General features: G+C 55.9%; 2 protein-coding genes and 1 long non-coding RNA gene across 4 annotated transcripts; 1 reads left to right on the top strand and 2 right to left on the bottom strand.

Annotated features, from left to right (window-relative positions):
• Nucleotides 1-20: 20 nt before the first annotated feature.
• LOC309844603 lies at nt 21-4,123 on the bottom strand. Its single transcript, XR_014300785.1, has 2 exons — nt 3,692-4,123; nt 21-2,814 (listed from the first exon to the last, which is right to left on the bottom strand). It is a non-coding gene; the product is annotated as an uncharacterized lncRNA (long non-coding RNA).
• On the top strand, nt 2,874-11,994 carry ZYX (zyxin). Of its 2 annotated transcripts, none has more exons than XM_082691652.1 (10): nt 2,874-3,205; nt 3,338-3,557; nt 4,039-4,238; nt 4,388-4,480; nt 4,579-5,109; nt 9,134-9,254; nt 9,397-9,566; nt 9,703-9,881; nt 10,794-10,914; nt 11,426-11,994. In XM_082691652.1, exons 2-10 carry the CDS (start codon nt 3,350-3,352, stop codon nt 11,528-11,530), a joined length of 1,728 nt encoding a protein of 575 aa, XP_082547778.1. In that variant the 5' UTR covers nt 2,874-3,205; nt 3,338-3,349; the 3' UTR covers nt 11,531-11,994. The 2 variants fall into 2 exon arrangements, with proteins under 2 accessions (XP_082547778.1, XP_082547779.1); XM_082691653.1 differs by having other exon boundaries at nt 2,879-3,205; nt 3,335-3,557.
• On the bottom strand, nt 11,621-27,528 carry EPHA1 (EPH receptor A1). Its single transcript, XM_082691651.1, has 18 exons — nt 27,380-27,528; nt 26,267-26,334; nt 21,640-21,921; nt 19,967-20,369; nt 19,626-19,781; nt 18,994-19,338; nt 18,726-18,853; nt 18,323-18,473; nt 17,757-17,853; nt 17,448-17,506; nt 16,490-16,615; nt 15,473-15,658; nt 15,259-15,320; nt 14,934-15,140; nt 14,573-14,722; nt 14,091-14,284; nt 12,486-12,641; nt 11,621-12,406 (listed from the first exon to the last, which is right to left on the bottom strand). Exons 1-18 carry the CDS (start codon nt 27,459-27,461, stop codon nt 12,328-12,330), a joined length of 2,931 nt encoding a protein of 976 aa, XP_082547777.1. The 5' UTR covers nt 27,462-27,528; the 3' UTR covers nt 11,621-12,327.

Here is a 27,528-nt window from a genome sequence, read left to right as displayed (position 1 = left end):
GAATTCGTTGCCCTGTTCCCTTCTTCTTCTTTTTTTTTTCCCCTTGACTGCCTCTAACTTCTTATTTATGTTGTGTGCCCTTGAAGCAAACTCTCTGAGACCTGGTGAATACAAATCCTCAGAGGTGTGTAGGGATGTTTTCTGTGGCAAAAGGTCACTGCCAGTTTTCTCCTGTCCTCTCTCTCACCTGGCCCCAGGCTGTTGGAAATGATTTGGTGGGAACATCTATACACTTGCTGCACTTTACACATAGTACCCAAAAAAGCCAATTAGGACCGCTTACTTAAGAAAATACTTAAGAATCTGTAGGGCTTCTCTTATTCATTGTGTACGTTCTGATAGCATTGACCCTGAAGCTGCACTTAAGACATCTTGGCCTAGTAAATGTGTCCTTCTGAGATGCTCTGCAGTGTTTCTACTTGTATTTAGGAAAGCTGGCTTAAAACTCTTGGGTTTAATATTCTGTATCCCAAATGCTCTTAGTTGTCAGTAAAACTAAGCCTGCCTACGCACTCTTCTATTCTTGATTTATAAATAGGTTCAGCTGCCTAACAATTAAACGTACTATATTTTGCACATGCATATTCCTTAAGGAGACATTTGGAGGGTAGATGGCTTTTACTCTTGCGATGCTATCTGGAAACCATCTTCCTAACTTTTTTCCCCAAGTGGGCATATAGTCGGCTGTTGAACAACATGGGGGTTAGGGGACCTGACCCCTGTGCAGCCAAAAATCCACCAATAACTTCTGATTCCCCCAGAATTCACCAACAGACTGCTGTTGTCTGGAAGTAACATAAACAGACCATGAACACATATTTTATATGCCATATGTATTATATACTGTATTCTCACAATAAAGGAAACTAGAGAAAATGTTAACTAGATCTTAAGGAAGAATAAATACATTTACAGTATTGTAATTCTCAAAAGACAAAACAAAATAACCCTGTTTATAAATAGACCTTCACAGTTCAAACCAATGCCGTTCAAGGACCAACTGTCTTTTGAAGGGTTGGCAATGAGACTTTGGGTCTGCAAAGCCCAAGACACAGTCTCCGACATGCACGGAAAAATCTAATATCAAATTTCCAGCAGATCTTCATAGGGACAGGCCCAGGACCTGCTCCTACGTGTCAGAGATCTGCACTGCAGGCTTAGTATTATACATGGCCACACATGCTTGTGGCTGCGAGAAATCCCAGTGACGACCGTAGGACGCTAGAGAAAAGAAGAGTGGGGTCATAGAAGGAGATGAAAATGTAGTCAGAGGTAGAATAAGTTCTTGGATAAGGTGCATGAAAGGAGCAGGGCTTCGTGTGTACCAAGGCCCATGAGAGGTCTGCCTGCCAACCTCCAGGGGGAACTGGTTCTAGGTTAATCCACCAGAATTTCCCTTCTGGGCAGAACTGGGGCTTGAAAATAATACTGAGCAATATATAGCACTTTCAGGTATGGAGTTTTATTTATTTTTCCATAACACTGCAATAAGGTTGGTGGATTGAAGATCATCCCCTCTTTTACAGAGAAAAATGAAGCAGAGAGAATGAAGACAGTTGTCACTTACTTGGGGCGCTCAGGCTGGGTCTCTGAACCCTGACCTCATTCTGCTCTCTTGTATCCAGGGTTGCTTTACCTGATACCAGGGCGCAGGGGAATGAGCTCTCACATTACAGCCCTCAAGACACCTAGTTCTAGTCTAGACCCTGCAGCTGATTGGGTGGGACCTGGCCCCATCTCCTAAGTCCCCAGCCTGTTTTCTTGTGCAAATGTGAGGGCTGAGTCTGGAGGTCTCTAAAGCACAGCCCGGAGGCTCCCTGACTGTGTGGAATGGCCCATTCCTAGGGCCAAGGACTGACCGCGCACACTGAGTATGGTGCGCACAAGGGCGCTGACTGCCTTAGATGGCAGTGAAGGCTGGGAGCACAGAATGAAAGAAAAGGAAGCACCCGCGGGTGATATATTGGCCCCACAGGCCGAAATGCCCTATGTCTCCTACTTTGCAAGTAGTGATGTGTTGGAATCCAGGCGGCAATTTGGTAAATTTCCCATTTGAATTAAAAACAAAGAGAAAAAGAGCCTAGGTCTGGCCCTTTTTCGTAGCCAGGGGCCGAGTCCCAGGCCGAGGAATCCGGTCGGACCAGTGGGGGGCTCCACCGAACGCAGGCTCCGCATGTCCCGGGGTGGCCTCGCGGCCCAAAGCCTCTCGGAAGGGTGGGTCACGGTGGGCGCTTAAGTACTGTCGAAGCCATGTTGCGGGGGTCCACCTCCGTCCTCCCCCGCCCCAAGTCCGCCCGCCGCCCTGGCCTCGGGGGCCCCCGACCCCCATTCCCAGTCTCTCTCTCCCACGAAGCTTCACGGATCCGCAGGCGGGGGCGCGGGTGATGAGAATTCCTAGAAGCCTTAGGCGGCTACCCAAGATTTTAAGTTAGGATCCTCCAAGGACCCTCCAGGTTCGTGCTCACACCCCGCCTCGGGGGCACAGAAGGACCCGGGGGACGTGGGCAGGGAGAATCCCCCACTCACCATCCCCGTCTACCCTGGAGCCCGTTTCCATCCCAGTCCTGCCGGTCTGGGCTGAGCCGGAGGGGACGGGGGACGTGGCCGGCGGCTGGGCAGGAGGAGGAGGAGCAGCTGGAGGTGGCGGGGGCAGGTAGCGGCTGCCGGGGAGAGGAGGGGGCTGGGCCCCTGCGGGAGGCGCAGTCCGGCTGCTTCGCCACCTCGGGGGCAGCCGCTCGACCTCCGCCGGCTTCGCCGGGAGTGGGGACGGTGAGTCAGATCTCGGGCACCCGAGGGTCGGGTCGGGCGGGGGTGCTGGTGGAGGTGGTGGCGAGTCAGGAAATGACATCAGAGGCCTGTGCCTGGGGAGGGGAGGTCTCAGCCCAGCCGGGGCGGCGGGGGCGGCGGGACGGGGGCGGGAGGACCTTGGCAGAGCCTCGGGCCCGGGGTCCGGAGCAGGGCCCCTTCCTGGGGGAGTTTCCTGCCGGGTCTGCCCTCCCCGCCTCTCCCCGCCTCTCCCCGCCCCCCTCTCCGGGCCGCTCCTTGTATGGTCTGAGCGCCGCTCTCTTCCCGCCCCCTCCCTCCCTCCCTCTTCCCTGCGTCCCTCCCCGCCCAGGCTGGAGGCTGCTCGGGACCCGGACGCAGAGTCCTGGGACCCGGCTGCGAAGCGGCCACCCGAGACGCGGCGCGCACGCTCCGGCCCGCGGTGAGGAGTGGGGAACCGCTCGGCGGCTGCGCACGGGGAGGGGCGGGGGCGCGGGCGCCGCGGGGAGCCGGGCCGGCCGGGGGTCCTCGGGCCGGCCGCGCGCCGCGTAACCTGGCCACCTCCCCCCAGCAGCCCGGCTTGGCCATGGCGGCCCCCCGCCCGCCTCCCGCGATCTCCGTCTCGGTCTCGGCTCCGGCTTTTTACGCCCCACAGAAGAAGTTCGGCCCGGTGGTGGCCCCAAAGCCCAAAGTAAATCCTTTCCGGCCCGGAGACAGCGAGCCCCCCTCGGCCGCCGGGGTCCAGCGCGCGCAGATGGGCCGGGTGGGCGAGATCCCCCCGCCGCCCCCTGAAGGTATGCGGCTGGGCTTGGGGCTGAACCCCGGCGGGTATGCGCCGGGCCGGGGGCAGGGGTTTCGGGAGTTTGGGGGGTCTGATTGCACGAAGGGGGCTGGGCGCAGCTAGCCTGTCCCGAGCAGATGTTCTTACCTCATCGTGGAGCTCGTGGCTGGGAGCCAGGGCTCCTGGGACCGTTCCAAGTCCCCCGCCTGGGGGTGGGAGGCGGGAATGTGGGGCACGAATCTTCCCCTCTGGGTCCGTTTTCCCCAGTGTAACGGGAGCTGCATCACTCCACTGTCGAGTCCCCCGCCTTTACTGACCCAGCGCTCCCAGGGCGCCCTGCCTCCTCCTTGCCTTCCCGCAAGCTCCGGGGCCCCGGGAGAGTTCTTGGGTTAGGGGTGAGAGCTGTAGAAGGAGAGTAGCTTGGGGAAGGGGTGGAGGGGTCGCCTGCAGACTGTCTTCTCACCAGACTGTCCTCTCTCGCTTTCCTACCTCAGACTTTCCCCTACCACCGCCTCCTGTCCTTGGTGATGGCGACGACTCGGAGGGTGCTCTGGGAGGTGCCTTTCCACCTCCCCCTCCGCCTGTGGAGGAACCGTTTCCCTCTGAGGCTCTGGAGGAGGAGATCTTCCCTTCCCCTCCGCCTCCATTGGAGGAAGAGGGAGGGCCTGAGGCTGCCGTACCTCCCCCACCACAGGTATGGGGGCTTGGGAGGGTCGGCTACAGTGGGACACCTGCCAGGGGGGAGAGGCAAGTCCTTACCTCTGACCTCTGCACCTCTGGCCTGATGGGGGTTGAGGTGGGAGTGGAGACCTGGGATCCCTGCTCTGACCCCTGACCCTCTAGCCCAGGGAGAAGGTGAGCAGTATTGATTTGGAGATCGACTCTCTGTCCTCGCTGCTGGATGACATGACCAGGAATGATCCCTTCAAAGCCCGGGTAAGTAAGAGATGGGAGAGTAGGAAAGGCCGGGCAGGGAGGAAAGGCACCGGCCCCTCTAACTGAGCTGCTTTTCCCTTCCTTCCCGTTCCTTGCAGGTGTCCTCTGGATATGTACCCCCACCAGTTGCCACTCCATTCGTTCCCAAGTCCAGTACTAAGCCTGCAGCTGGGGGCACAGCACCCCTGCCTCCTTGGAAGTCCCCTTCTAGCTCCCAGCCTCTGCCCCAGGCCCAGGCTCAGGCTAAGCCTCCCAGTCAGACCCAGTTCCATGTGCAGCCCCAAGCCAAGCCTCAGGTCCAGTTCCATGTGCAGCCCCAGCCCCAGGCTCATCCCCAGCCTGTGCCTTCGGCTAACACCCAGCCTCGAGGACCCCCAGCCCCATCTCCAGCCCCTAAGTTTTCCCCAGTCCCTCCCAAGTTTACTCCTGTGGCTTCCAAGTTCAGCCCTGGAGCCCCAGGTGGACCCGGGTCACAGCCCAGTCAGAAGTTGGGGTCCCCTGAACCTCCCTCTTCCAGTAGCACAGGCTCCCCTCAGCCCCCCAGCTTCACTTATGCTCAGCAGAAGGAAAAGCCCCGAGTGCAGGAGAAACAGCATCCGGTGCCCCCACCGGCTCAAAACCAAAATCAGGTGAGGAAGGGTAGGAGGACCAGGCTGAGACCAGGGAGCTGGGGAGGGGGCTAAGTCAGGAGCCAGAGAATGAGAGCAGAGGTGGCTTCAGAGAGGGAGGTGGACATGGAAACAGTGGGATAGGACTTTTGAGCCTCTGAAGTTGGCCTGGTGGGTCTGTGGTAAGAGAAAGTTCTCCGGAGGTTCTGGGTCTGGGTGGGGTCTTAAGGTGGACTTTTCCTTGCACCCTGCCCTCTAGAATGTTAAGTGGAGGGATGAGATCATCACCGGTCCAATCTTGCTTCTTTCCTCTTCTTGGATTCTTGAGTTAATCTATCTGCGGCTCTGAACCACTCTCAGTGCCCTGGGGCTCATCTGATGATAAGAGTCATAGTGTCAGTAAACACTGGCTGAGCCAGCGTCCGCTGAGTGCCAGGCACTGTGCTCTGTGCTCTGGAGGGAAGAGATCTCTCGAAGAGGTGAATTCTGAGTGAGTCAGATGGGCCTGGGATAGAATTCCTGGCTCACAAGACCCTAGGCAAGTTGGGTGAACTTTGGCCTTCAGTTTCCCCACCGTAACCCTACACAGTGGTTCTGAAGATTAAGTGAGCGAACTCATAGAAAGGCCTGGGATCTCTATCTAGCTCTTGAATGCTAAGCATAGAAAAGTGATCATTCCTGTTTGACCATTTTTACCTTCTGGTGCAGGGGTCAAGATCTGAGTTGAGGGGAACCTGCCGGTCACATAGTCCTACGAACTGTCATGTTAGTCAATGCCACGAATGTGTTAGTGCGCAGGCACAGTTGAAGGGATGCAAGTGCCTGTGAGTTGTACAGAATCTGCTGTTACAGGAGCTCCAGACAGGCACCAACATGGGAGGCTGCAGGTTAGGAAAGGTGTGACAGCCCTAGTGTACCTTGAAGGGTTGGTGGGACTTGAGGTACCCGAGAGGAGAGGGAAGGGCATTTGAGTGGGAACGGCATGAGCAAGACTCAAGGGCTGCCGGGGTGTTTGGAGAAGAGAAAGTAGTTCCTGTGGCAGTAATGCAGAGCTGGACTCACAGAGATAGGTAGGTGGGGGCTTGAGGGAGGAGGAAGTAAGACAACACACCAAGGGAGCCCGTGAGTCCTGGAGAGTCGGTACGGGGTTTTGAGGAGTCATGTGGCTGGGTTGGAGGGTTGGTGACAGCTGTGCTTTTGGAAGCTTTGGGGGAAATTTTTCCAGCACAAGCATGGGCTAGAGGTAGGAGGTCAGTGATGCATGGGAGTTCACTCCTGGGCGACCGTGGTAGTGTTGGTTGCAGTGAAAAATAAAGCCCAGATACGAGAACTGTTAAAAAGGAAGAGCCTCCAGGCTTGGTAACCGATAAGCCGATAAGCCGTGGAAGAGGAGGGGTGTGTTGGGGAATGATGGTATTGCTGACAAAATAGAGAAGTCCAGAAGGGGAAATGGTTTGGACGGGAAGAGGAGGGGCCCAGCTGTCAGCATGTTGAGCAACAGGTTCCAGGAGGACTTGGTCTCAGCTGGAACTGTCATCTAGTTAGAAATGGAGGACTGGGTTTCAGGAGCGGGCCTTGAACTCTTGAGGAGTGTGTGATGATACCAGAGGAGCAGGGGCTGCTGAGGGGCCCAGGGGATGCTGAGAGGAGGAGCTGAGGGTCTAGCAGTTGGGTGATGCTCAGGCTGACCAGGTGGGAGGGGAAAGACGGGCAGCAGGAGGAAGAGGGTCACAAGTCAGGGTGGGGTCTCAAGACAGTGTGACGAGGGAGAGGTTCCTCAGCGGGGGTTTGAGGTGGACGTGGACGAGGACTAAGGTCAGAGATTTGGTCATTCTGAAGTCCTAGATGACTTCGTTGTGGCCCTGTGGGGCCCTGTGTTGGGGACAGAGTGAAAGGAGGGGAGTCAGTAGGTGGTGAGAAATGGAGCTGCCAGAGTAGCCTGCCCCCAGGTTGGCAGGGAGGTGAAGCAGCAGGGAAGAGAGTGCGTGTGTGTGAGAACCGGGAGGAAGAAGCTGGGGTTCGTGATGCTTGCAAGTCGGGGCTGCTGCTCTCATGGCCTCCTGGAGGGGAACATGGTGATGCCGCCGCCCCAGGCATTCCCAGAGAGCAAGGGCAGTATGGCCACCGTGTTTTCTGGTAGGGGAGGAACGAGCAGGGAGCTGGAGCTGGCTGGCTTCCATCTTCTCAGTCATGTAGGAGGTGAGGTCATCGGTGAGCGAGGGGGCAATGCAGTCGGGGGCTCTAGGAGATGGAAAGGTTTGGAACAGCTGCTGTGGGGAAGGCGACTGGGAATCTGCAGGAGCCAAGTACCAGACAGCCCCCCTGGGGCTGAGGCTGGAGGGCACAGAGGGCGCTGCAGTGTTTCGTGAACTCACTCTGCGGTGTTCAGGATCTCTCCACCTACTTTCTGCAGCTGGGAGGCAGAAGCAGGAAGCGGGCAGTGCATGAGCCAGGGTTGAGATGGGGCCGGCTAAGCCAGCCATGGTGGCTGAGGGAGGCATGAGTAGCTGTGAGGGCCTTGTTGAAATAGCTGGTTCAGGGACCAGACCTGGGGGAAGCAAGCTAGGAGGTTTTGATGCACAAGATACCTGGGGACGGTCAGGAAGCAGAGGAACCTTTTCTGAATTGGTGCATTCAGTAGGTACGGAGGGGAAAGGAGAAAGGAAGGTGATTGTTGGGAGGTCAAGACCAGGGTCTTGGAGGAAGATTGACCTGAGACGGGTGAACCTCGGGTCCGAAGTGTTCCCGGCGGAAGGTGCCCGAGACGGAAGGACATTTGGAGCTGTTCCAGTGGAAGAGCTAGGGGTCTGACCATGGATGTTGAGGCTGGGACATTGGTGCTGGCAGGCAGAGAGGGAAAACTGTGGCTGGGTACCCACGGGGAGCTGATGCGTATGAAGAGCTCATACTTAAAAGAATGGGATGGACACCTCAGGGGACCCCAGAGAGCAAGGGCTGGCTGAGTGGCCTTCCTCTGTCCCCAAGATGCTAGGAAGGGAAGACTGGGGGAAGAGACAGAGAGGCTTACATTGGAGAAGGGGCTCCGCGGGGCCACAGTCGTGGAAGGGCAGGAGGTGGTCGGAGTCTGTGGGGGAAGGGGCTAGGAGCTGGAGCCTCCGTGAAGCCCTGCTTCCCCAGGCCGTGGCAGCTCTAGATGCAGGCTGGTGTGAGTATGGGGGAATCAGGGCTGAGAGGGAGCTGGGAGGCTTTGAGGTTGCAGGCGTTACAGAAATGAAGGCACTGGCAGGTAGAACATTTGGTGGTTGCAGCCTCAGTCCTGGCTGGGCTTATCCAGTACAGAGAAAACCAACCTAGTGTTTCTGTTGGAGTGTCATAGAAATGCTGGTGCAGGCCACAAAGCCCCTGGCATGGCTCAGGGTGACTGGCGGTGCCCCCCTAACCTTACCGGCACCCCCATCCCCGTCTCCAACTCTCTCAGGATGCCATTAAGAGAAGGGTAGGCAGGTCTGGCGAATGGTCCTCTGAGGCCTGCGGGGAAGGGAGTGGGGTCGGGTACTCCTGGACCCCTGCTTGGGGAGCTGGGGGCTGGGCTCCAAAAGATGGCCCTGGGGGTTTAACATGTGATTCCCGCCTGTGTTGCATCCTCACGCTGACAGGGGCTGCTCGGCAGCAGGCGGGCCGGGTAGGTGTGTGTGCACCGGGGTGCACATGCCATCACGTGCCAACCTCTCCTGTGGGGGGCCATGTCTGCGCATGCTCCGTGGACTTGACGCGTGGCCTGGTGTGTCGGGTGCTTCAGTAACCTCAGCTGCTGTGTGTGTGTGGCCTCTGTCTGCTCAGTTGTTCTGGCCTGTCCGTCACTGCCCAGGGGGGGTTTGGGCAAAGTGGGCGGAAGCGTCATCCCCTTCCCCTGTGGTGCTGGGGGTCAGGGAGGGAGGAGGAGCAGCTTTCTGAGTCTAACCTGAGTGTCTGGGAGATGGGTGGGGAGTTAGTCGGTCTTGGAAGAAAACGAGTAAGCTGGCTGGGGAAAGTTCTTAGAGAGGGCGGCCCTCGGGAGAGTATGAAGAGAGTGTTGGCGTTTCAGGGACGCTCCCCTGGGGCCCCAGGACCTCTGACTTTGAAGGAGGTGGAGGAGCTGGAGCAGCTGACCCAGCAGCTGATGCATGACATGGAGCACCCTCAGAGGCAGAACGTGGCTGTCAACGGTGAGCTCCCTGGCGAGCCGTTGGGACCTCGCCCCTGGCCTTGCAGTGCTGCCCAGCACCTTGGCTCTGCTCCCTGTCGGGGTGGCCGGACCCTTGCATGCTCCTTTCTCCCCTTTACTTCTGTCCTCTCCGGCCTTCCCAGAGTCCTGTGGCCGGTGTCGTCAGCCGCTGGCACGCACCCAGCCCGCGGTCCGGGCTCTGGGGCAGCTGTTCCACGTCCCCTGCTTCACCTGCCACCAGTGTGAGCAGCAGCTGCAAGGACAGCAGTTCTACAGCCTGGAGGGGGCGCCCTACTGCGAGGGCTGCTACACCGTGAGTCCCTGTTGGGGCTGAGAGGTGCTGCCTGGAGCCTCCGCCAGCGCGTGGGGGGCCGTGCGGGGCAGATGCGCCTTCCCGGCTGGTTTTTGGGTGCCAGTTCCCTGCCAATGCCCTACTGTTGCCTCCTTAGGACACTCTGGAGAAGTGCAACACGTGTGGGCAGCCCATCACTGACCGCATGCTGAGGGCCACGGGCAAAGCCTACCACCCGCAGTGCTTCACCTGTGTGGTCTGTGCCTGCCCCCTGGAAGGCACCTCCTTCATCGTGGACCAGGCCAACCGGCCCCACTGTGTACCTGACTACCACAAGTGAGGACCCACCTCCTGTCTCCTGGGCTCTTCTCTGAGGTTGTCTGAGAGTTAGGCTGCCCTCCCACAAGTCTAAGACCACTTCAAACTTCTGGCCTCACTTTCGGGTCCCACATTCTGTCCAACAGCAGGAGCCCCATTTGTCTGGATGTAGCTGTCCAGCAGTCTCAGAACTTGGTAGCAAGTCCCATTCCTGGTAGGCCCCCCCCCCTTGGTCATTGGTTCACTGAGGCTTCTTTTGGGTGTGGTCTTAGGTTCAACCTTGTGTGCTGGAATGACTTCATTTCACACACAAGCTGGGCTCTGAAAGTTCTTTTGGAGATCAGCTTTTTGGAGTTCTGGTGTTCTCCTAGAAACAGTGTTTACAAGGCGGCTACTTCCTAGGTCCTCAGCAGGATCCCACAGTGCATCTCGAGGTCGGTGCAGGAACATTGCACAGTCTCATTCCCACCTCTGCCAGTGTTTGAGGTGTACGTTTTCAGAATTCCACCTGACGTGTCCAGAACTTCACATCTCTCCCTCCACCCACCCCACCAGTGGAGCGGAGATGGCTGCATGGCAGGGGAGGCTAGGGTCCCGGGTCCGGGCATGGGGCTGGAGAAGGGCGCCTTTGGCTGGGGTCTGTACCGCCAGGTAAAGGCCTCATGGCAGAGGTCCCTGGAGTGGATGGGCCTTTGGGAGGATGGGGGAAAGGCAGGAAATTCCCCTTGATAAGGGCCCACGAAGGTGGCTTGTCTTAGGACTTCCCTGTTGAGCTTCCTCTGCCTAGGGATGTGAAGCAAGTTGGCCAAGATGTCTGTCTGCCCCATTGCCACGCAACCAGCATGTCATCTCCTTCCTGCACTTCGATGGATAACCCTGGGTACCCTGTGCCCCCATTCTGACTCCTGCCCCACTTTTGGGCCCCTCCAGGCAGTACGCCCCCAGGTGCTCTGTCTGCGAGGGACCCATCATGCCTGAGCCTGGCCGCGAGGAGACCGTGCGAGTGGTGGCTCTGGATAAGAACTTCCACATGAAGTGCTACAAGTGTGAGGTTGGCTGTGCCTCTGGCCCCCCGGGCTGGGTGGTGGTGGGGGCGATGCCTGAGCCTGCCCCATCCAGTGCCTCTGTCCCTGTGCAAGGTGAGGGGGAGGGCTGTGGGGTCCCTGAGTTTGGATAAACCAAGAAAGAACGTGATCAGTGGGAGGTAAGGGGCTTGTGCTTTGCTATAGTGGAGGGGAAGGGGCAGGGGGATGTGCTGGGTGAAGTTAAAGGAGGCAGAGAAGGGAGCTGAGGCATGTGGGAGAGGTGAGGTCCATGTCTTTTATTGGGTGGGTGCTTTGGAAATGGCTCTACCCACAATGCCTGCCTTCGGTGGGAGGAGTCTAGGCGAAACGAGTGGCAATAGTGGTGAGGCTAGGAGTGGGGGTGCGTGTGGTTGGGGACATAGGAAGTGACCTGGATATCAGCCAAGCCCTGAGGCATTTGGTCTTCCTACTTTAAAGATGGAGGTGTGGGGGGACACAGGGGCCTTCCACCAGCAGACTCTTCTTCCTGTCTCCCAGGACTGTGGGAAAGCGCTGTCCATTGAGGCAGATGACAATGGCTGCTTCCCTCTGGATGGCCATGTGCTCTGCCGGAAGTGCCACACTGCCAGAGCCCAGACCTGAGCAGGGGATGGACCAGTCTCTTCCCCATCAGCGTACCACCCACACTGAGACCACCCTGCCCCCCCTTCAGTTATTTTTTTGATGTCCAGCCCCTCCTTCCACGCGCCAATCCCCACCCCAGGATCCCAAGCACCCTGTCCGGGGGTCCCAGCACGGCCTAGGGCTGCAGAGTCCCAGCTCCGGGTTTCCAGCCCACCCCCCCCCCCACCCCGCAGGGACCACGCACCATCGTCCGGGTGTACCCCACCTGTGGGGGCACCAGGTTGAGCGCTGCTGCTTTCACTGCTGCACCCATGCCCTTGGCTGGCGCCTGAGCAGCTGCGTCCTCTGCTTGCTGAGGCCAGGAGATGCCCGGGCTCCAGGAGGCTGGACTGGGCCGGGCAGACCGGCCTGGACATTCCCTCCCACCGCCATGCTGCCAGGTTGTGGCTACAGCTACAAATAAAAAACCCTGTTTTCCAGAATTCTTAGGAGTCAACTCTTCTGTGCCTACAGCCCTCATGGGTGGGTTGGAGGAAATAATAAGGATAAAGCAGCCAGGGGTAAAGGAGAAAACTGTTTATTTACAAAAATATATATGTTTATGTGTATATATTAAACCCTTCCCCAGGTCCCTCCCCCAATTACCTTTTTATTTCTACCCCCACCTCCCTTTTTAACACAAAGGCCCCCAGGCCCAGAGGGGAGTTCCTCAGGGAAGGGTGGGCAGGAGCAGCACCCAAGGCCTACATCTCGTAGGTTGAGGGAGGACTGGGGGGAGTGACCACGGCCCTCATCTCTGCGGGTGAGGGAGGGGCTCAGTCCTTGAAACCCTGAATACTGCAGAGAATGCGCTTCTGGTGTCCTGGCAGCGTGATCCCCATCTGTGCCAGGTCCCTGTGGGTGACGAAAGGGGAGTGTGAGTGTGGGCTTCCCTCCCAGCAGCCCTCCCAGCCCAGGCCCGCGGGGTCCTCACTCAGCCGTCAGCTCCAGCACACACTCCATGGTGTCCAGCCCCGCTGAGCGGAAGTGCAGGATGTAGCGTTTCATGCGAATGGACTCCAGCCACTCCGGGACGCTTCGATAGGGGATCCCGTCCGAGCCGCTCAAGCTGGGCAGGCGAAGCGTCACCCTGTGGGATGCAGGGTACCTCAGTCCCATGGGAGAGGCAGGCGCTGTCCTCGGCCGCCCCCCTCCAGCTTCCCTGACATCCGGACTCAGCCCGTGAGCATCTGCAGCCAGCACTCAAGTTGGGTGTCTGAACACTGAGATTATCTGGACTTTGTGGATTAGCCTGGCCATTGTCTGTGAACTCATTTCCTGGCCCGATTCCTGGTCTGCTCAGGGCAATAGGCAGGCTGACAGTCCTGCTGCACTGACGGGCCCAGGGGAAGTGGCCGCCCTGGGAGGCCTGCACACCAGCAGACCGCTAGCCCACCTCCGGTCAGAGGGACCGGTGCTGCCTGATCAGGGGCTGATGCGCAAGGGTCAACCATCCCAGTCGAGGGGACGCAGAAGGCAGAAGAGCAGAGGCCTGGGAAGCCGGACAGGCTCCTGCCATTGTCAGAGTGGTCCCCATCAATGCCAGGAGCAGCCACTGCTCGCCCCCTCCAAGCCCGGCTGTTATTCTTGCCCTCCGACACCCACAAGACAATGAGTGTTCCTGTGCTAAAGCCAACCAGAGCCAAAACCATTAGCAAAGTAAATCTGCTGGGGGAAAAATGTTCAGCATTCCAGAAAGATTAGCACATGCACTCTCCAGTATAGGAGGGAGTTGTGCTCCAAAAGATAGCTTCAAAAGTTGGAACTTGGAGCACATTTTCTCCCAGAAACAAGGTTATATATGGTGGTTTGATACAGAGCTGGCATGCCAGGGCTGGTTTACTTGGTTAAGCATTCGGAGTCCAGCCTTGCCCATCCCCCGCACCTTACTCCTGCCACCAGTTCATTCTTCACATTCTGGCAATCTTTTTGGTAAAACACAATTCTGATCCTGCCCCTCCCATTTAAAAACTGGTCAACAGTTCTCCATGCTCAGGGGGAAGTGCAAACTTCTCGGCAGAGCTGGTCTTCCTGGCACTGACCCTGTCACCTCTCCAGCTTCATCTCTGGCCATGGGCCCAAAACAACGCTGCAATCTTTGTAATCAGCCTGTCCTTCGCTCCCCAACCCGTGCTGGCCATGTGTCCTGGGACTGGATGATATATGGCTCCCTGTCCCCTCAGGGGAGCCTGACAGGCCCCACAAGGCCACGCGACATGCATCCCACCGGTACTTGCTGGTCTCTGTCTTCCCCACCCGGGACCAAGCTCCCTGGAGTCAGTATCAGGTGGTCAGCACTGCTTCTATGAGCTTTCCATCTCTGTGCACTTGCTTCCTCTCTTCTGCCAAGCTAGGGCTATAAAGCTCTCCCATCAGGGTGGACTGTCCCCAAGGACGCGGACTACAGTCCTGCCTCGGGAGTATGCTGTGCTCTTCCCAGAAATCCACAGGTCCAGAACTCAGTGAATGTAGCTGAATGTCCACTTCCATTCTTGCAGGTCTGCCCTCTGAAAGCCCTTGCCCCCTCCAATGTGGGTACCTGGGATCAAAGTTGGCAATGGTCCGCAGGGAATGTGGGTTGGCAAGCAACTGCTCCAGGTGTGCCTTCAGCTGGTGGAAGGAGGGCCGGCGGGCACGGTCATAGGCCCAGCAGTTCTTCATGAGTTCATAGAGAGGGGCAGGGCAGTCCACGGGAGGTGGCAGCCGATACCCATCCTCAATGCTCTTCATTACCTGCAGTGGGGAAGGGGTGCAGGCTTGAGGGAGAAGCTCACCTTCCCTGGTGGCCCCTGAGAAATCTCTGTTCACACAAGATAGAGGCAACTGAGCCTCTGCCTGCCCCTGACAGTAGTAAAGAGAACAGGGAATAAGGCAAAGGGCACTGAGAACAAGAGTACAGAACAGCTGCAGGTCAGGAAGAAGGAAGAGGATATCTGCAGGCAAGGGCCATGGGAGGATCTGGGGAGGAGATGAGAAGCGAGTTAGGGGTGACATGGGGGGGGAGGAGTACTCCAGGCTTACCTCCTGATTGCTCATCTCTCCATAGGGCTTGTCTCCAAAGCTCAGCACCTCCCACATCACAATCCCAAAGCTCCACACATCGCTGGCGGTGGTGAAGGTGCGATGGGCGATGGCTTCAGGGGCTGTCCAACGGATGGGGATCTTTCCTCCCTAATGGGGCATGTAGGACAGAAAGGTGACATGTTTCAGGGCATGGTGGGGCCAGTGGGTGAGAAAACAACGGTCAAAGGGATGAGTAATTATTATGTCCACAAAAGCATGTGTCCTTACTCGTGCACGTGACTATATATATATATGGCACATAATTGCACACACGTGTGTGTGCATGTGTGCACGCGCGTGATGAGTACAGGGCTCTAACCTGGGTTTCGTATGTGCCATCCAAATTGTCCAGGAGGCGGGTCAAGCCAAAGTCAGACACCTTGCAGCACAGGTTCTGACTAACTAGGATGTTCCTGGCGGCGAGGTCCCGGTGGACGTAACTGTGGTCACTGAGGTAGTTCATGCCAGATGCGATGCCTTGCAGCATGGCCACCAGCTGTCCAGGGACCAGCTGGTCCTCCCGCTCCTGCAGCACAGTGAGTGGGCAGGTTAGGGAATGGGCAGGGTCTCCTCTTCCCAAACCAGGAGCCAACCCCAGGGATCCATGGTGCACTCCCCTGCCCAGCTGGCTCTGCCCTCCTCACCCTCAGGAAGGCGTCCAGGGCTCCGTTCTCCATAAACTCTGTGATGATCATGATGGGCTTTTCTGAGACAGAAAGCACACGTCAGCACGGCAGCCTCTGCCCCATCTTTACCCAGAGCCAGACTTCCTGCCCTTGGCACCGTATCTTCCCATCACTCCCAGGGGGCTCATGCCCTCCTCTCCTTCCCCATGCTCCGAGAGGCCGCCGCTCGTACTCTTTGTGACAACGCCTTCCAGGTGCAAAATGTGTGGGTGGTTGAACTGGCCCATGATAGTCGCCTCTCGAAGGAAGTTCCACCACTGGCCGTCTGGAGAGGTGTCCTTCAAGGTCTTGATGGCCACAGTCTTGCAGTCCTGGCTGGGGATTCTCAGAGTCCCTCGATATACTTCCCCAAACTCTCCTGGATGGAAAGAAAATAGGCCGTGGCCCGATGACCTGTCAGGCTCCCCTGAGGGGACAGGGAGCCATATATCATCCAGTCCCCAGATTCCTGTCTTCTCTGATCAAAGAAGTGGCTTGCACTTGTTCTGCCACGGGGTTGGGCTGCCCTTCTGGAAGAGGAGTGTAGCTCTATGACCTGTCTAGAACTGTCTCCCACATGAGCATAGCTCTTGGCTAACAGGAGCTGCTCGGCAAATGCCCGGTGAAGGCGGTCATGCGGTAGCTCTGGGCTGTGTTTACAACAAAGGGCAGGCGGGGCCAGGGCCAGCGCACCAATGACCAGGGAAGCTGACCATTGCCTCCTCTCTTCTGCAAGATCCTCCGGTCACAGCTCAGCTGGCATGGCTGCACAGTTGGCAAGGACACTGCCAGGCTTTGTTCTCCTGCTCAGATTCATTTCCTCTGCTGACCCAAGGGATCAGGGCAGCCCAAGGACACTGGGCCTCTGGTGGGGTGGAAGTTGGAGATTCAGAGGGAGGCTCTGACTCTCGCCCATATTTGGGAACCATGTGAGAATATCCTGGGCCTGGGCATAGCGACCCCTCTGTTGACAAGGATGATGTGTGCAGGCTGTTCATCAGAAAGTCCACAACCACAGAAGCAGATTGTGTGGGGAGCAGGGGCGGCTCTCAGACACCTGATAAGGGGGTTACAACGTGACCACAGTGATTCAAGGAGAACATCTCGTAGAAGAGGGAAGGAACTCATCTAAGGAGCTCTTGGGCCAGCTGAAAGGCTGGCTGGCTAGGAGCTCTGGGCTGCCACGTAACAGGGGACCTGCCCGGCTCACCTTCCCCTATGACAGTGTCCACAATGAGCCAGCCTGGATCAAGCTCCTGGGTGAAGTCCAGGGCTCCCTGGGCCGGGTCCTCATATGCTTGGAGGTCCACGTAAGGCTTCAGCCACAGCTTGTCCTCTGTGGGGAGAACCAGGGAGTGCTCGGCCACAGGAGCTCCAACTGCAAGGCTCAGGAGGGTTTTTTGGGGGGTGGTGAGGAGAGGTGAGGCCAGAAGCACTTCCCAGCTTTCTCATTCTTCTGTTCCCTTACGAGTCCCGTGGGACTTTCTCCCATGGGATAAAGTCTCTGTAGCAGTGGGGTCTTCCTCTGTCCATGTGCAAAGCTCTGTGTCCCTGCCCCCAGGGGCCCAGAGCACTGGGCCAGAACCTGGGCCTGAAAGCGGTTCATGGCCTCCAGTGACCTAATCTTCCCATGGCTCACTGACCACACTTCAAATTCCTTGCCCTTCCTCCTCACCCCTGCTAGCCATACTCCTCTGATCACTCACACCTCATTCACATTCACAGACAAGGCTCACTCTCACTTCTTCACTTGGATGGATCACTGACTCCCCCTTTGGTGGGGCACTTAATGAGGTGATCACTAGGAAGGCCACATGCCCTAGAGGACTTTAGGAAGCCTACCAGCAATCCCTTTCCCGCTGAGCCTCAGCCCACAGACCTGGCCAGCCAGGATTGGGGAGGCTGCCCAGGGCCCGGGTGCTGGAACAGTGGCACCAAGAGCTACCAGGTAATTGCACAGAGCCTCTGGGGGGCTATCAGAACAAAATTAATTAACCAAAGTTAATTAGGTAGCAAAACAGAAAAGCCCTAGAGACAACAGCCCCAACCTGCGCTCCCAGAGTTGGCCTACAAATGTGGGTTCTCTGGTTCCATCCCAGTGGTACTTCCCAATACCCTTCCCCACATATACACACACAGGTGCCCCCAGCTCACCTCGGTTCACTCACCTCGGTTCAAGTCGGTGACGCGATCACGTTGCCTCTGCCGGTGTCGCTGCTGGGTTTTCCTGTGGGGGTCAGGGGGCAGCTTCTTCAGAGTCTTGGCATGACTGCATGCACCCAAGGGCCTCTGGCTGGCTTTTTCCCACAAACGACAGGGGATGGGGGCATAGGATAGGGGCATAGGATAGGGGGCAAAGCTCTGGGGTATGCCAGAGCTTTCATACTAGGCGATGGGCAGGTTGCCGGGGCTGCCTTTGGGGCTCTGGCCAGGCTGAGGGAGCACTGAGGGTGGCTGGGGAGGGGCGGGGACAGCACCTGGAGCGGAAGAAGAGGATGCCCAGCAGCAGAGCAATAGCCAGCAGCAGCCCGAAGATGATGGCAACAATCTCTCCTCCGGTCAGGCCCCTGGAAACTGTGGCACGTGGGATGAGGAAATTTGGAGGGCTCAGAGTCCACCGGGATGATGGAGGCTGAAAGGGCATGCCCAGGGGCAGGGCCCTCAGTGGGCCTCAGGTGTGTGTCCCCTCCCCAAGGAGATGGGTGTATGTGTGTGTGAAAGAGAGCCAGCACATGGAGGCCTCACACTGGGACCACTCACTTGGGGAGGCCTACTGATGAGCACAAAACTGAGGGGTTAGCAGATCTGATAGGGAGCTGGCTGACAGCATCACATCAGAAGGTGTATCTGAGGAGATTATGAAGAGGCGGGGGCTTTGTGTGCCAATGTGTGGGGCTCTCCCTGCACCCTGGGCAGCTCCTGTGTGTCTGTGCACATGCATACAGGAAGAGGAAAGGTCACTGACTGGAGCTCGGTCTGAGAAGACTCAGTGGGATGACAGCTGTGCGTGTGTTTGGGGTAGAACACAGGAGAATCCACCCACCTGGAGGGCTTGTCCGAAACTCATGGTCAGGGGAGAAAGGACCAGGCCCTAGAGGGGTCAGCATTCGAACTCTGACAATGTACGTGGTGTCTGGCTGCAGTTCAGTCAGCAAGACCCTGGGTTCCAGAACCATCTGGTGCCGTTCTTCGTCCTGTTGATGAGAGCTAACCTTAACTGGGCTGTGCCAAGCCAGACCCGGTGAAGGGGATGGGCAGTCTTGGGATCACGTGGAGTGGGGTGGATGGCGGAATGGCCAGGGCAAGGGCTCTCTGTAGGCTTTTGTCCTGAGAAAGCCGCACAGTTCACTGTGGTCCGATTTCCCTCCATCCCATCACCCGGGCCAGGGAGGCTGGGGTGTGCCCAGGCATGGACACTGGACACCGTCTCTCAGCCCCGCCCTCACCTGATTCAGCACATGTAGCTCATAGCTCAAGTTCCCCCCGGGGCTGCGGGGCCGGGACCCTGCCCAGGTCAGTTCCAGCTGCCGTGGTTCCTTCTTCACCAGCCTCAGGGACAGGCCTGACAGGGACTCTGTAAGTCGGGGGAGTCCCAGGGGTTTGGAAAGAAAGAGGAAGTAACTTTAATGGCCTTTTGATTGCTTCCTGCCCATCCATTTATCCCTGTGGCTCTAAGCCCTTCTGGTTTCTTCCAGTTCTGCCCCGGTTGCTCACCTGCAGGCCCCATGCTGATGCTCAGGGAGGCGCTGGCCTGTGTGGAGGGGCCCAGCCCCGACACTCCATTCTGGGCCTCAACATTAAAGGTGTAGTTGGCATAGGGCTCAAGGCCGTTGACACGCACAGCCGGTACTGTGAGCCCAGTGGCTCCCGGAGAAAAGCGCACATTTCCCCCACAGGGCTGGCAGGATCCTCCGTCCACCGCTGCTCCCCGACACTGAGAACACCACACACTGTACCTCACATCCTGGCGCCCCCCCATATCTGCTGGGGGTTCCCAACGCAGGGAGAGCTGAGTCCCCAAAACAGAGAAGCTCAGGTTTTGGGGAACTGAGGGGGGCCCTGTAAGGAGAAGAGGGGCCGTTAAGCTTTGCTCTCATCCAAGCTGCTGGCCCCTGCCTCCTTCCACCTCTGAAGGCCTTGCTGGGAGGTCTGACTCCAGAAATGAGGAATCACCTCATTTCTGCATTCTTCTAGGGAAAGTAAGGCGCAAGGGAGGAGCTTTAATGGTTCGTTGCTTTAAAGGATGCCCAGCATACGAAAGCTCTGGAAAATTCCAACCTTAGCTTTGGCTCAACAAAGGGCTGCACCCCCTTGCAGATAGCCAAGCCCTGTCTCCTTGGACTCACGTGTGCATGACACCTGGGGGCCCTCCCCAGGGGCTCGGAAATGGCCGCTCTCACAGGGACAGATGGTGGCCCCTTCAGACTCTGCTGTGCTGTGTCCCGGGCACTTGAGACAATGGGGTTCATCTGTGTCCGCTCGGTAGGAGCCGCTAGGGCAAGCTGGAGAGAGAATGCAGGAGAGCCACGGATGTCCAGTTTTTACGGGCAGTCTCCTCCCCATTCAACCCCTCTCCCCCAAGCCTTTGTACCAGAAACACCCTACATGTGTCTCCTTGGGGGACAGGCATCCTTCCCTTCCCCAAGCAGCCTCTGCGTGTCCTCACCCCCTCCTCAAGTCTCCTTACCCAGGCATCCTTCACCGTTGCCGTCTTCCTCATAGCCTGGCTCACAGCGGCACTGCCCCACGGGCACCAACCACTCACCGTCGGGGCTGCAATGCATGCGGGGTGCCCCTGAGGGGCCAGGGCTGGCCTGGGCATGGGGCAAGCAGGTCCCTCCCACTTCCACCAACCCGCCAGGGCCAGGGAGAGTGTCGGGGAACCGGGCCAAGCCGTGCACAGCCTCGGGACAGCGCTGGTAGAACACCCTCACAGACACCAGGGCCACACAGGCACCTGGGTTGTGGAAAGCGAGGTAAAGGCCTCGGCGGGTCAGGCGGCCCAAGGAGCAGCGCTCCACATTCAGTTTCACTGCACCAGACGCCAGGTCTCGGATGGTGAAGCTCTGGTCTGCCGCCACAGTGGTTACCTGGGAAGGAGCAGGGGAGAGGGGGTCTGGCGAAGTCATGCTTCAGTTCCATGGAACAGAAAACGATTATTTGTGTAATTCTTCATCGTTTACACGTCCATAAACCAAGGGCTTATTACCTGTGAGCTAGTGAGCTAAGTAAGCATCTTATGTGTGTTATGCTCTTTGGGTCCATACAATAAACCTACGAGGCAGGATGGATTACCAGCCCCACTTAACAGCCAGAGAAATTAAGGCTAAGAGAGGTTCCAGACCTCGTCCACGATCACACAGTCACTACATGACGGGACTGGGATCCAGGCCGTGAGACGCCACAGCCCATATAATTTCCCTTACTCGAAGGTGTTCCCAACCTCTGTGCCAATGAGGTGATCAGTTATAGAGTGCATCATCATTAATTTATTACTAATAACAAACTTTACAACATCTTCCCTCTGGAAAAAAAAAAAAAAAACGCGAGCACTTCCTATGATACTATGCTCTGTAGACCTCCGCCTTCCAGTGCGCTTTCCTGAGCAGGAAAGAAACGGAATTGGAGAGCGAGCCTGCCGAGATCCGTCTCCCTACGCCACTCCAGGCGGACTCGCTGGGGCGTGTCGCACACCAGCGCCCTGCGTGCTGACGGCAAAAGTCCGAATACCCCCTCCCGGCCTCCGCCAGGGAAGGCTGTTCGCTCAGCCGAGGCTGGCCTGGGCAAGCGGCGAGGTGGGCACCGGGAACCTGGGAGGGGGTAGGCTGAGGCCGAAGATGGGGCACGGCAGAAAAGGCACAGCGGCTCCTCCTTATCCGCACGCTGGCTTTTGGGGCGGCAGGTGTTAACCACGGGGCCGTCAGCCAGCGCCGACACGGGTGATCCCCCTTCCGACCTTTTGTGAGAAGGTCAACAGCAGCCTCACGCTGCGTCACGTCATCGCGTCATCACGCCGCAAGCCCAGCGTCACGCCGCAAGTCCAGCGTCAGGCCTCAACACCTCGCCGCTGGCCTCCCCTCATCTCCTCACAGGGGGCTTTGTCAGCTCGTGGCATCACCAGAAGGAAAAGGGTGAGAACCGAACAATGGGATATTTCGAGAGAGAGACAGCTAACGGGGGGCTGCTCTACTCCCATCCACCCCTTCTGAGCTCTAGGCCCACATTCTCCTGATTTTTTTCATCTAGACCCTCTTTGTTTCTGCCACTTTGCCTTTTCCTTAGCGGAGCGGGAGCGGGGTCACAGGGAGGAGGGAGGCAGGAACCAGTGTTAGGACCGAACGGTGAGGGTTTAAAAAGCACCTTCTGGAACAAGGGCCGTCGGAGCTGGATGCCCACGTCCTGGTCACTCTCCATGTAGAGGAGGTTGAAGGTCTCCTTGCAGCCCAGAGGCCCGGCTCCCCCGGGGAAGCTCTTGCAGTCCCTCACGGTGAACTGCAGCTCCACATGGACCCGAGAAGCTTCCTCGCCTCGGTAAATCCAGTTGGAGCGCAGCCAGTGGTCAGTGTCTCCGCCTGCTTGCACGGGGCAGTCCTGGTACATGTAGAGGGGCGTCCCGTTCAGTATCTGCTGCACCTCACTCCACTGCGGGAGGAAAATCCCAGTCAGGCTCCAAGTCAGCACGTGCTCCCCCAACTCTGGTTTTGTGCAGCTGATGATGGGGAAGCAGCTGTCAGGGCTCCAGGGGTTCAGGCTACGTGTCCTGCTCCTGCTCTCTTCCCACCCCCGGGCCCAAGGAAAGTCAGTTAAGTGTTTGGGCTCAGGAGCTATTGAGATACGCAGGACAGGCAAGACAATACCCCCTTCTGATCTGCAGCCTTGGATGAGTCCACTCCCAACTGAAGTTGGAGCACCGATATGTACTGGCTCTCATCAGCGGAGCTCTCAAGGGCCCTAAAGGGAGACTGTTAGGGCATAGGCCCAGTCCAAAACCTCTCTGCCTGTTTGTTCAGAGAAGAGGATACTGCATTTAGTATCAAGGCCCTTAAGCTTTTGGAGGGCAAGAACAGGCACAGCACTCTTCTGTACAGGGGAACTCACCCTCTCTAATATTCCTTCCAGTTATGGTCACTATCAAAATCCACAACAGACAGGACTGGGTGGACTCCTGGACACCATGCAGTCCACGCCCCCTTAACTGCTTTTACCTTAAAATAATTTTTTTTTTTAAAGACTTTTTTTTTTTTTTTAAGATTTTATTTATCAGAGAGAGAGATGGGGAGAGAGCGAGCACAGGCAGACAGAATGGCAGGCAGAGGGAGAAGCAGGCTCCCTGCTGAGCAAGGAGCCCGATGTGGGACTCGATCCCAGGACGCTGGGATCATGACCTGAGCCGAAGGCAGCTGCTTAACCTACTGAGCCAGCCAGGCGTCCCTACCTTAAAATAATTTTTAAACCTACTAATAATCATAGCACGGACGGGCCACTCACTGTTGTAAGCACTTCCCATGAGGAAACTGAGTCACAGCAAGGTTAAAGGACTTGCCCTATGCCCTCAGTTGTTAAGAGGCTGAGTTGGGGCATGTACCCGGGCACTCTAGGTTCAAGTTTATGTTCTTGATCATTAGGTCTCTATGCACTTGTTAGTCAAAGTCAGAGAACATGTATAGTGTAAAATGAATGTCCTCTCACCCGACTACCCCTTCACAGGGAGCCACTCTGAACAATTTGGAATATAATTGGAATATCATTTGGAATATAGTACCTCTATAGAAATGGCTGAAGATTTTTGGGTGGATGTGTTTTTTAACATATATATATTTTTAAAACTTAAGTTCTATTTTGTAACCTGCTTTTTGCTCTTATCTTAACAAAAAAAAGTCTTTGAAAGAGGGTCATAAGTGGGGCCTGGGTGGCCCAGTCAGTTAAGCATCTGCCTTCAGCTCAGGTCATGATCTCAGGGTTCTGGGATCGAGCTCAGTGGAGAATCTGCCTCTCCCCCGACTCATACTCTCTCCCCACTAGTGCTCTTGCTTGCTCTCTCTCTCTCAAATAAATAAATAAAATCTTAAAAAAAGATGTTCACAAGAGTATAAAAAGATCTAATTCTTTTTAGCAATCCATAAAATAGTATTCTATTGTATGAATGAACTATAATTCATTTAATCATTCACATATTGTTGAACATTTAGGTAGTTTCTAGTTTTTTTTTTTAAGTAAACATGTACAGATTTCTACAAGATTTCTGTAGAACTGCTGTATCAAAGGATAAGTATTATAAATTTTTAAAGAAGATACGGTCAAATTGGCCTCCAAAAAAGGATTTATCAATTTATACTTTTATCACCAATGCATGAGGCCCCATTTTTTGAAAACCTGGATATTAATGATCTCTTTACTTTTGGCCTATCTTATGGACACAAATACAGCTTCTTGTCATTTTAATTTACATTTTTTTTGAGAAGGAGGTTTCGCACTTCTAATTTGTTCACTGGCTATTTCTATTTCTATGTAATTATCTGTTTCTAAACTTTGCCTGATAGCCTGTTCTTATCTTTTTGGAGTATGCATTTGGATGAGGCTTTTTTTTTTTTTTTTACATGATAAATGTTAATCATTTGCTTGAAATATGTTTCAAATATTTTTTTCCCATCATGCCACTTTATTTGCTAATGATGTCTCTGATGTTGGTACCTTAAAAATTTCACATAACACCTCTCTTCTCTCTCTATGATTTCTGGGTTGTGTACTTTGCTTGGAAAACTCTCCCATCCCAAGCTTATAAAGATCTTCTATATTTTCTCCCAATATTTTTGTAGGTTTGGTTTTTAGGTTTAGATTTGAATCTCACTCTTTGTATAGTGTGAAATGGAGATGTAACTTTACAGCCTTCTTCTAACGTGTTGTCTTCTTTTTAAAATTATGGACATCCGAATGTCAATTTACTGTCTAGTCTATACTTTGCACATTGATTTGCAATTCCAGTGTTATCACATACTAAAGTCTCATGTATGTGGGTTTTCTATTCTGTTCCATTGACCTGAGTATTCTTGTGCAGTGTCACATGTTTTAATTATAGGCGATATATTGTATGTTCTGATATCTAGTAGGGCAAGTATTCTATTTCATTATTCTTTTTCAAAAATTCTCAGCCATTCTTATGTATTTTTTTATGCTAGATGGATTTAAGAAAGGAGCTCTCAAATTCTATAAAATATTCCATTGGTATTTTGGTTGCAACGCCTTTATCTTAGAGTGGAGTCTGAGGCCCTCAAAATATCTCCTTTTCCAAGGGTGTTCATTGCTACACTCACCTCTGGGAAAAGGCAAGAAGAAAGCACCAATAATTAAGAACTGGGTGGGGTGGGGTAGGGGCAGAAATCCATGAGGTACAGTTCAAAGATTGGGCAAGAGAGTCCCGGCAGTGAAGGCATGCAGGGCCTGTTCTTAAGAGGAAGTATGATGGGGAAGCCCAGAGTGGAAGGCCTGGGATGGAGGTCAGGTGGAAGGGTAGTAGGTGGTTAATGTGCAGCTCATTAGCTAGATTGCCATAGCTGCGGCTGGAGCCAGGCACAGATGTTCCCAGCTGTTACTTGCCTCTCCCAATCCCAGCAGTGACAGACGGGGGAGAACCAGCTGCCCAGGATCAGCAGCAAGAATCCTTTTGCTTATCATTTGGGCTGCTGGCTGCTCCATGGGTACATTCTGGGGAGCCTGAATGTGTGTGAGTGTGTGTGTGTGTGTGTGTTGAAAAGATAAGGAGGGGAGGGGGCAAGGTAGTCATCAGGAGTATGTGACTAGGGCTGTCTCTGTGCCCTCCTGGTGCAAAGCTGTTTGGCTTGAGCTGCAAAAGGGGTCTTGCTTCCACTCCAGCCCAATAAGGGAAGAGTTATTTGGGTGGGGGCAGCTGGTGCATACTGCGGGGAGGGGGATGAAGGCCTGTGGGAGCCAGCAAATGGACCTGCAGCCCTCATTGTGGAGTGATTAGCTGGTTTATGAGATGAGGCACCTATTACGGCTGGCCTAATCCAGGATTTTCCAAGCAGCCCCTCCTGTAGGATACATTATGGTTTAGTCTATTAATTCTAATTATAGGCCACTCTGTGGGAGAACGAAGAGTAGAGCCAGGACCCTAGGACCCAGAGGGAAAGTAAGCAAGTGACCCCAATCCCAGAAATAGAGGCTGCATTCCTACTGGAATAGGAAGGGGAAAGGGGTCCAGGACTAGAGGGGAGGAGGGCCTGAGGCCAGACTCCTGGAAGCTGAGGCCAAAGAGGTCTGCCTCCCATGGTTCTTGGCTGGCTCTGCTGAGTGGTGGAAGGTGTTCTCTGGGACTCACAAAAACCTACTTCTGTTCACTAGGTTTTAGGAACACCCAAGGAGGGAAGGGACTTGGAGCAGGTTCAGACAGCTGGAATGCATGGTGTGCCTGGGCTGGGGAGGATGGAGAAGGTGCCAAGGGCTCAGGACCTCTAGTGGGGGGAGCGTTTAACTTTGGGGAGGCAAACACCCTTTAAAGAGTTAGGTGAAAACTTTGGCTCTCCTCTCCATATCCATACACACAATTTAGAATATACACTTTTATGGAGTTCCCTGACCCTCTGAAGCCTATCTGTGCAACTCTATTGGTCCAGATGAGACCTCAGATTGAGGTCACATCTGGTGTTTTGGTTCTTAGCCCTCAACCATCCCTAGTATGGCTCATCCTCTCCCTGGGTGATGTGGGCTCATCACCCCCAAGTTCTAAGTATTCAGCCCTCTCTCGTTGGAATGAGGAGGGAGGGAACCAGGCATTGAAGCGTTCTTCATGGGGCGAAGCCTAACCCCCCCCCCCAAAATGTCCCATTCAGGAGGCTCTGACTCACCTCCCCTCCCCCTCCCTGAGGAGACGCTTCCAGTTTTTCCTGCTCTTTTCTCTGTTCCTCCACCCACCTCTCCGCCCATTTCCCACTGGCCTGCAGCTTTGAGCCTTCCCTCCCCTGACACTTACCCCATCCTCTGGGGGATCCAGCAGCCAGCCCAGCTCTCCCTGTGCTGTGCTTGTGTCCATCAGAGTGACTGAAGTAGGGAGAAAAGGGGCCTGTTACCTCTGGGGGAGGAGGCCCTAGTCGTGCAACCCACTTTCCTCCTCCTGGGCCCCCAGCCCCAAGGCTTCCACATCCTGTTCCTAACTGCTGCGACTTCCTGAGGTTTAGCCCAGGAAGGAGGAGTGAAGAGCTCTAGGGATTAGTCTGTCTTCCTCCAGAGTGTGAAGGGAGGAAGGCAGAGTCGGGGAAGGGCTGGGGCAAGGACTGGATGTCTGGATCTTTGGCCAAAGTCAAGGCAGGAAATGTTGGGAAGAGCAGCCACACACAAGACTTGCACCCTCTCACTCAGCAGGGACTGGTGCTGCCTGGGGGATCCATCCGCTGCACAACTGGAAGGGTGGATAGGCAAAAGAGAATCTCAGCCCCTGGAGGTCATAAATGGTTAGGGTGTGGACAGGGGACATTCGAGGGGGTTCCTGGGTGGGGAGGTTCCCTTCTGCTGGCAAAGGGCCTGCTCTGCCTGTGGTTGGGGGTGCTCAGTGTGGGTACAAGGCATAGCTGAGTCTGGGAGGTAGCGCCAGAGAGGGTGTGCAAGCCTTCACAGGGAAGGCTTGACCTGTACATCTGGGAACCCCTGCACCCCGAATTCTAATCCATCCCCTATCATCAGGTCCCTCTGTCCTCGGGCCTAGGATGGCATAAGGCGACTTCCCACCCCTGACTTCATATGGTCCGGATCTCTGGGTTGGGCAACTGAGGCTAAAACCGCCTGGGAATGAGGGATCTCCACGATCCCTGGGGTGGGGGTCTGGACGCTGCCTCTCCGCAGCGGTCAGGAGCTCCCTCCCCACCACCAGGCACAAACTGTAGGCCAGGGTGACTGACCCGGGAAAGCAGTTGTTTGGGGGGTCAAAGACCAAAGACTGGCCTGGCCAGTCGGTCGCCTGGCTGCGGGGCAAAACAAGAGCGCTGGAAAGGGGGGCGCGGAGAGGGCCTCCTCCGGAATGCCGGCTCCTGGACCAGGATGCCGGCTGAGCCCCAGAGGAGGGGGTAGGGACGGGAGCGGGGGTCGGTACCTTCCTTGGCGCGCGTCCCCGGGGGCAGCGGGGCGCAGAGCAGCAGCAGCAGCCCAAGCCCCAGGGGCCAGCGCCGCTCCATGGCGCCGGGCCGGGACCTGGGACCTCGGCCCAGACGGCTGGGTCAGGTCGCGAGGACTGGACGGGAA

Source organism: Mustela nivalis (genome assembly GCF_964662115.1).
Source record: "Mustela nivalis genome assembly, chromosome: 12".
In the NCBI taxonomy this organism is placed as follows: domain Eukaryota; kingdom Metazoa; phylum Chordata; class Mammalia; order Carnivora; family Mustelidae; genus Mustela; species Mustela nivalis.
The sequence above is the reverse complement of the archived record's forward strand: the minus strand, read 5'-3'. Positions and strand labels throughout refer to the sequence as shown.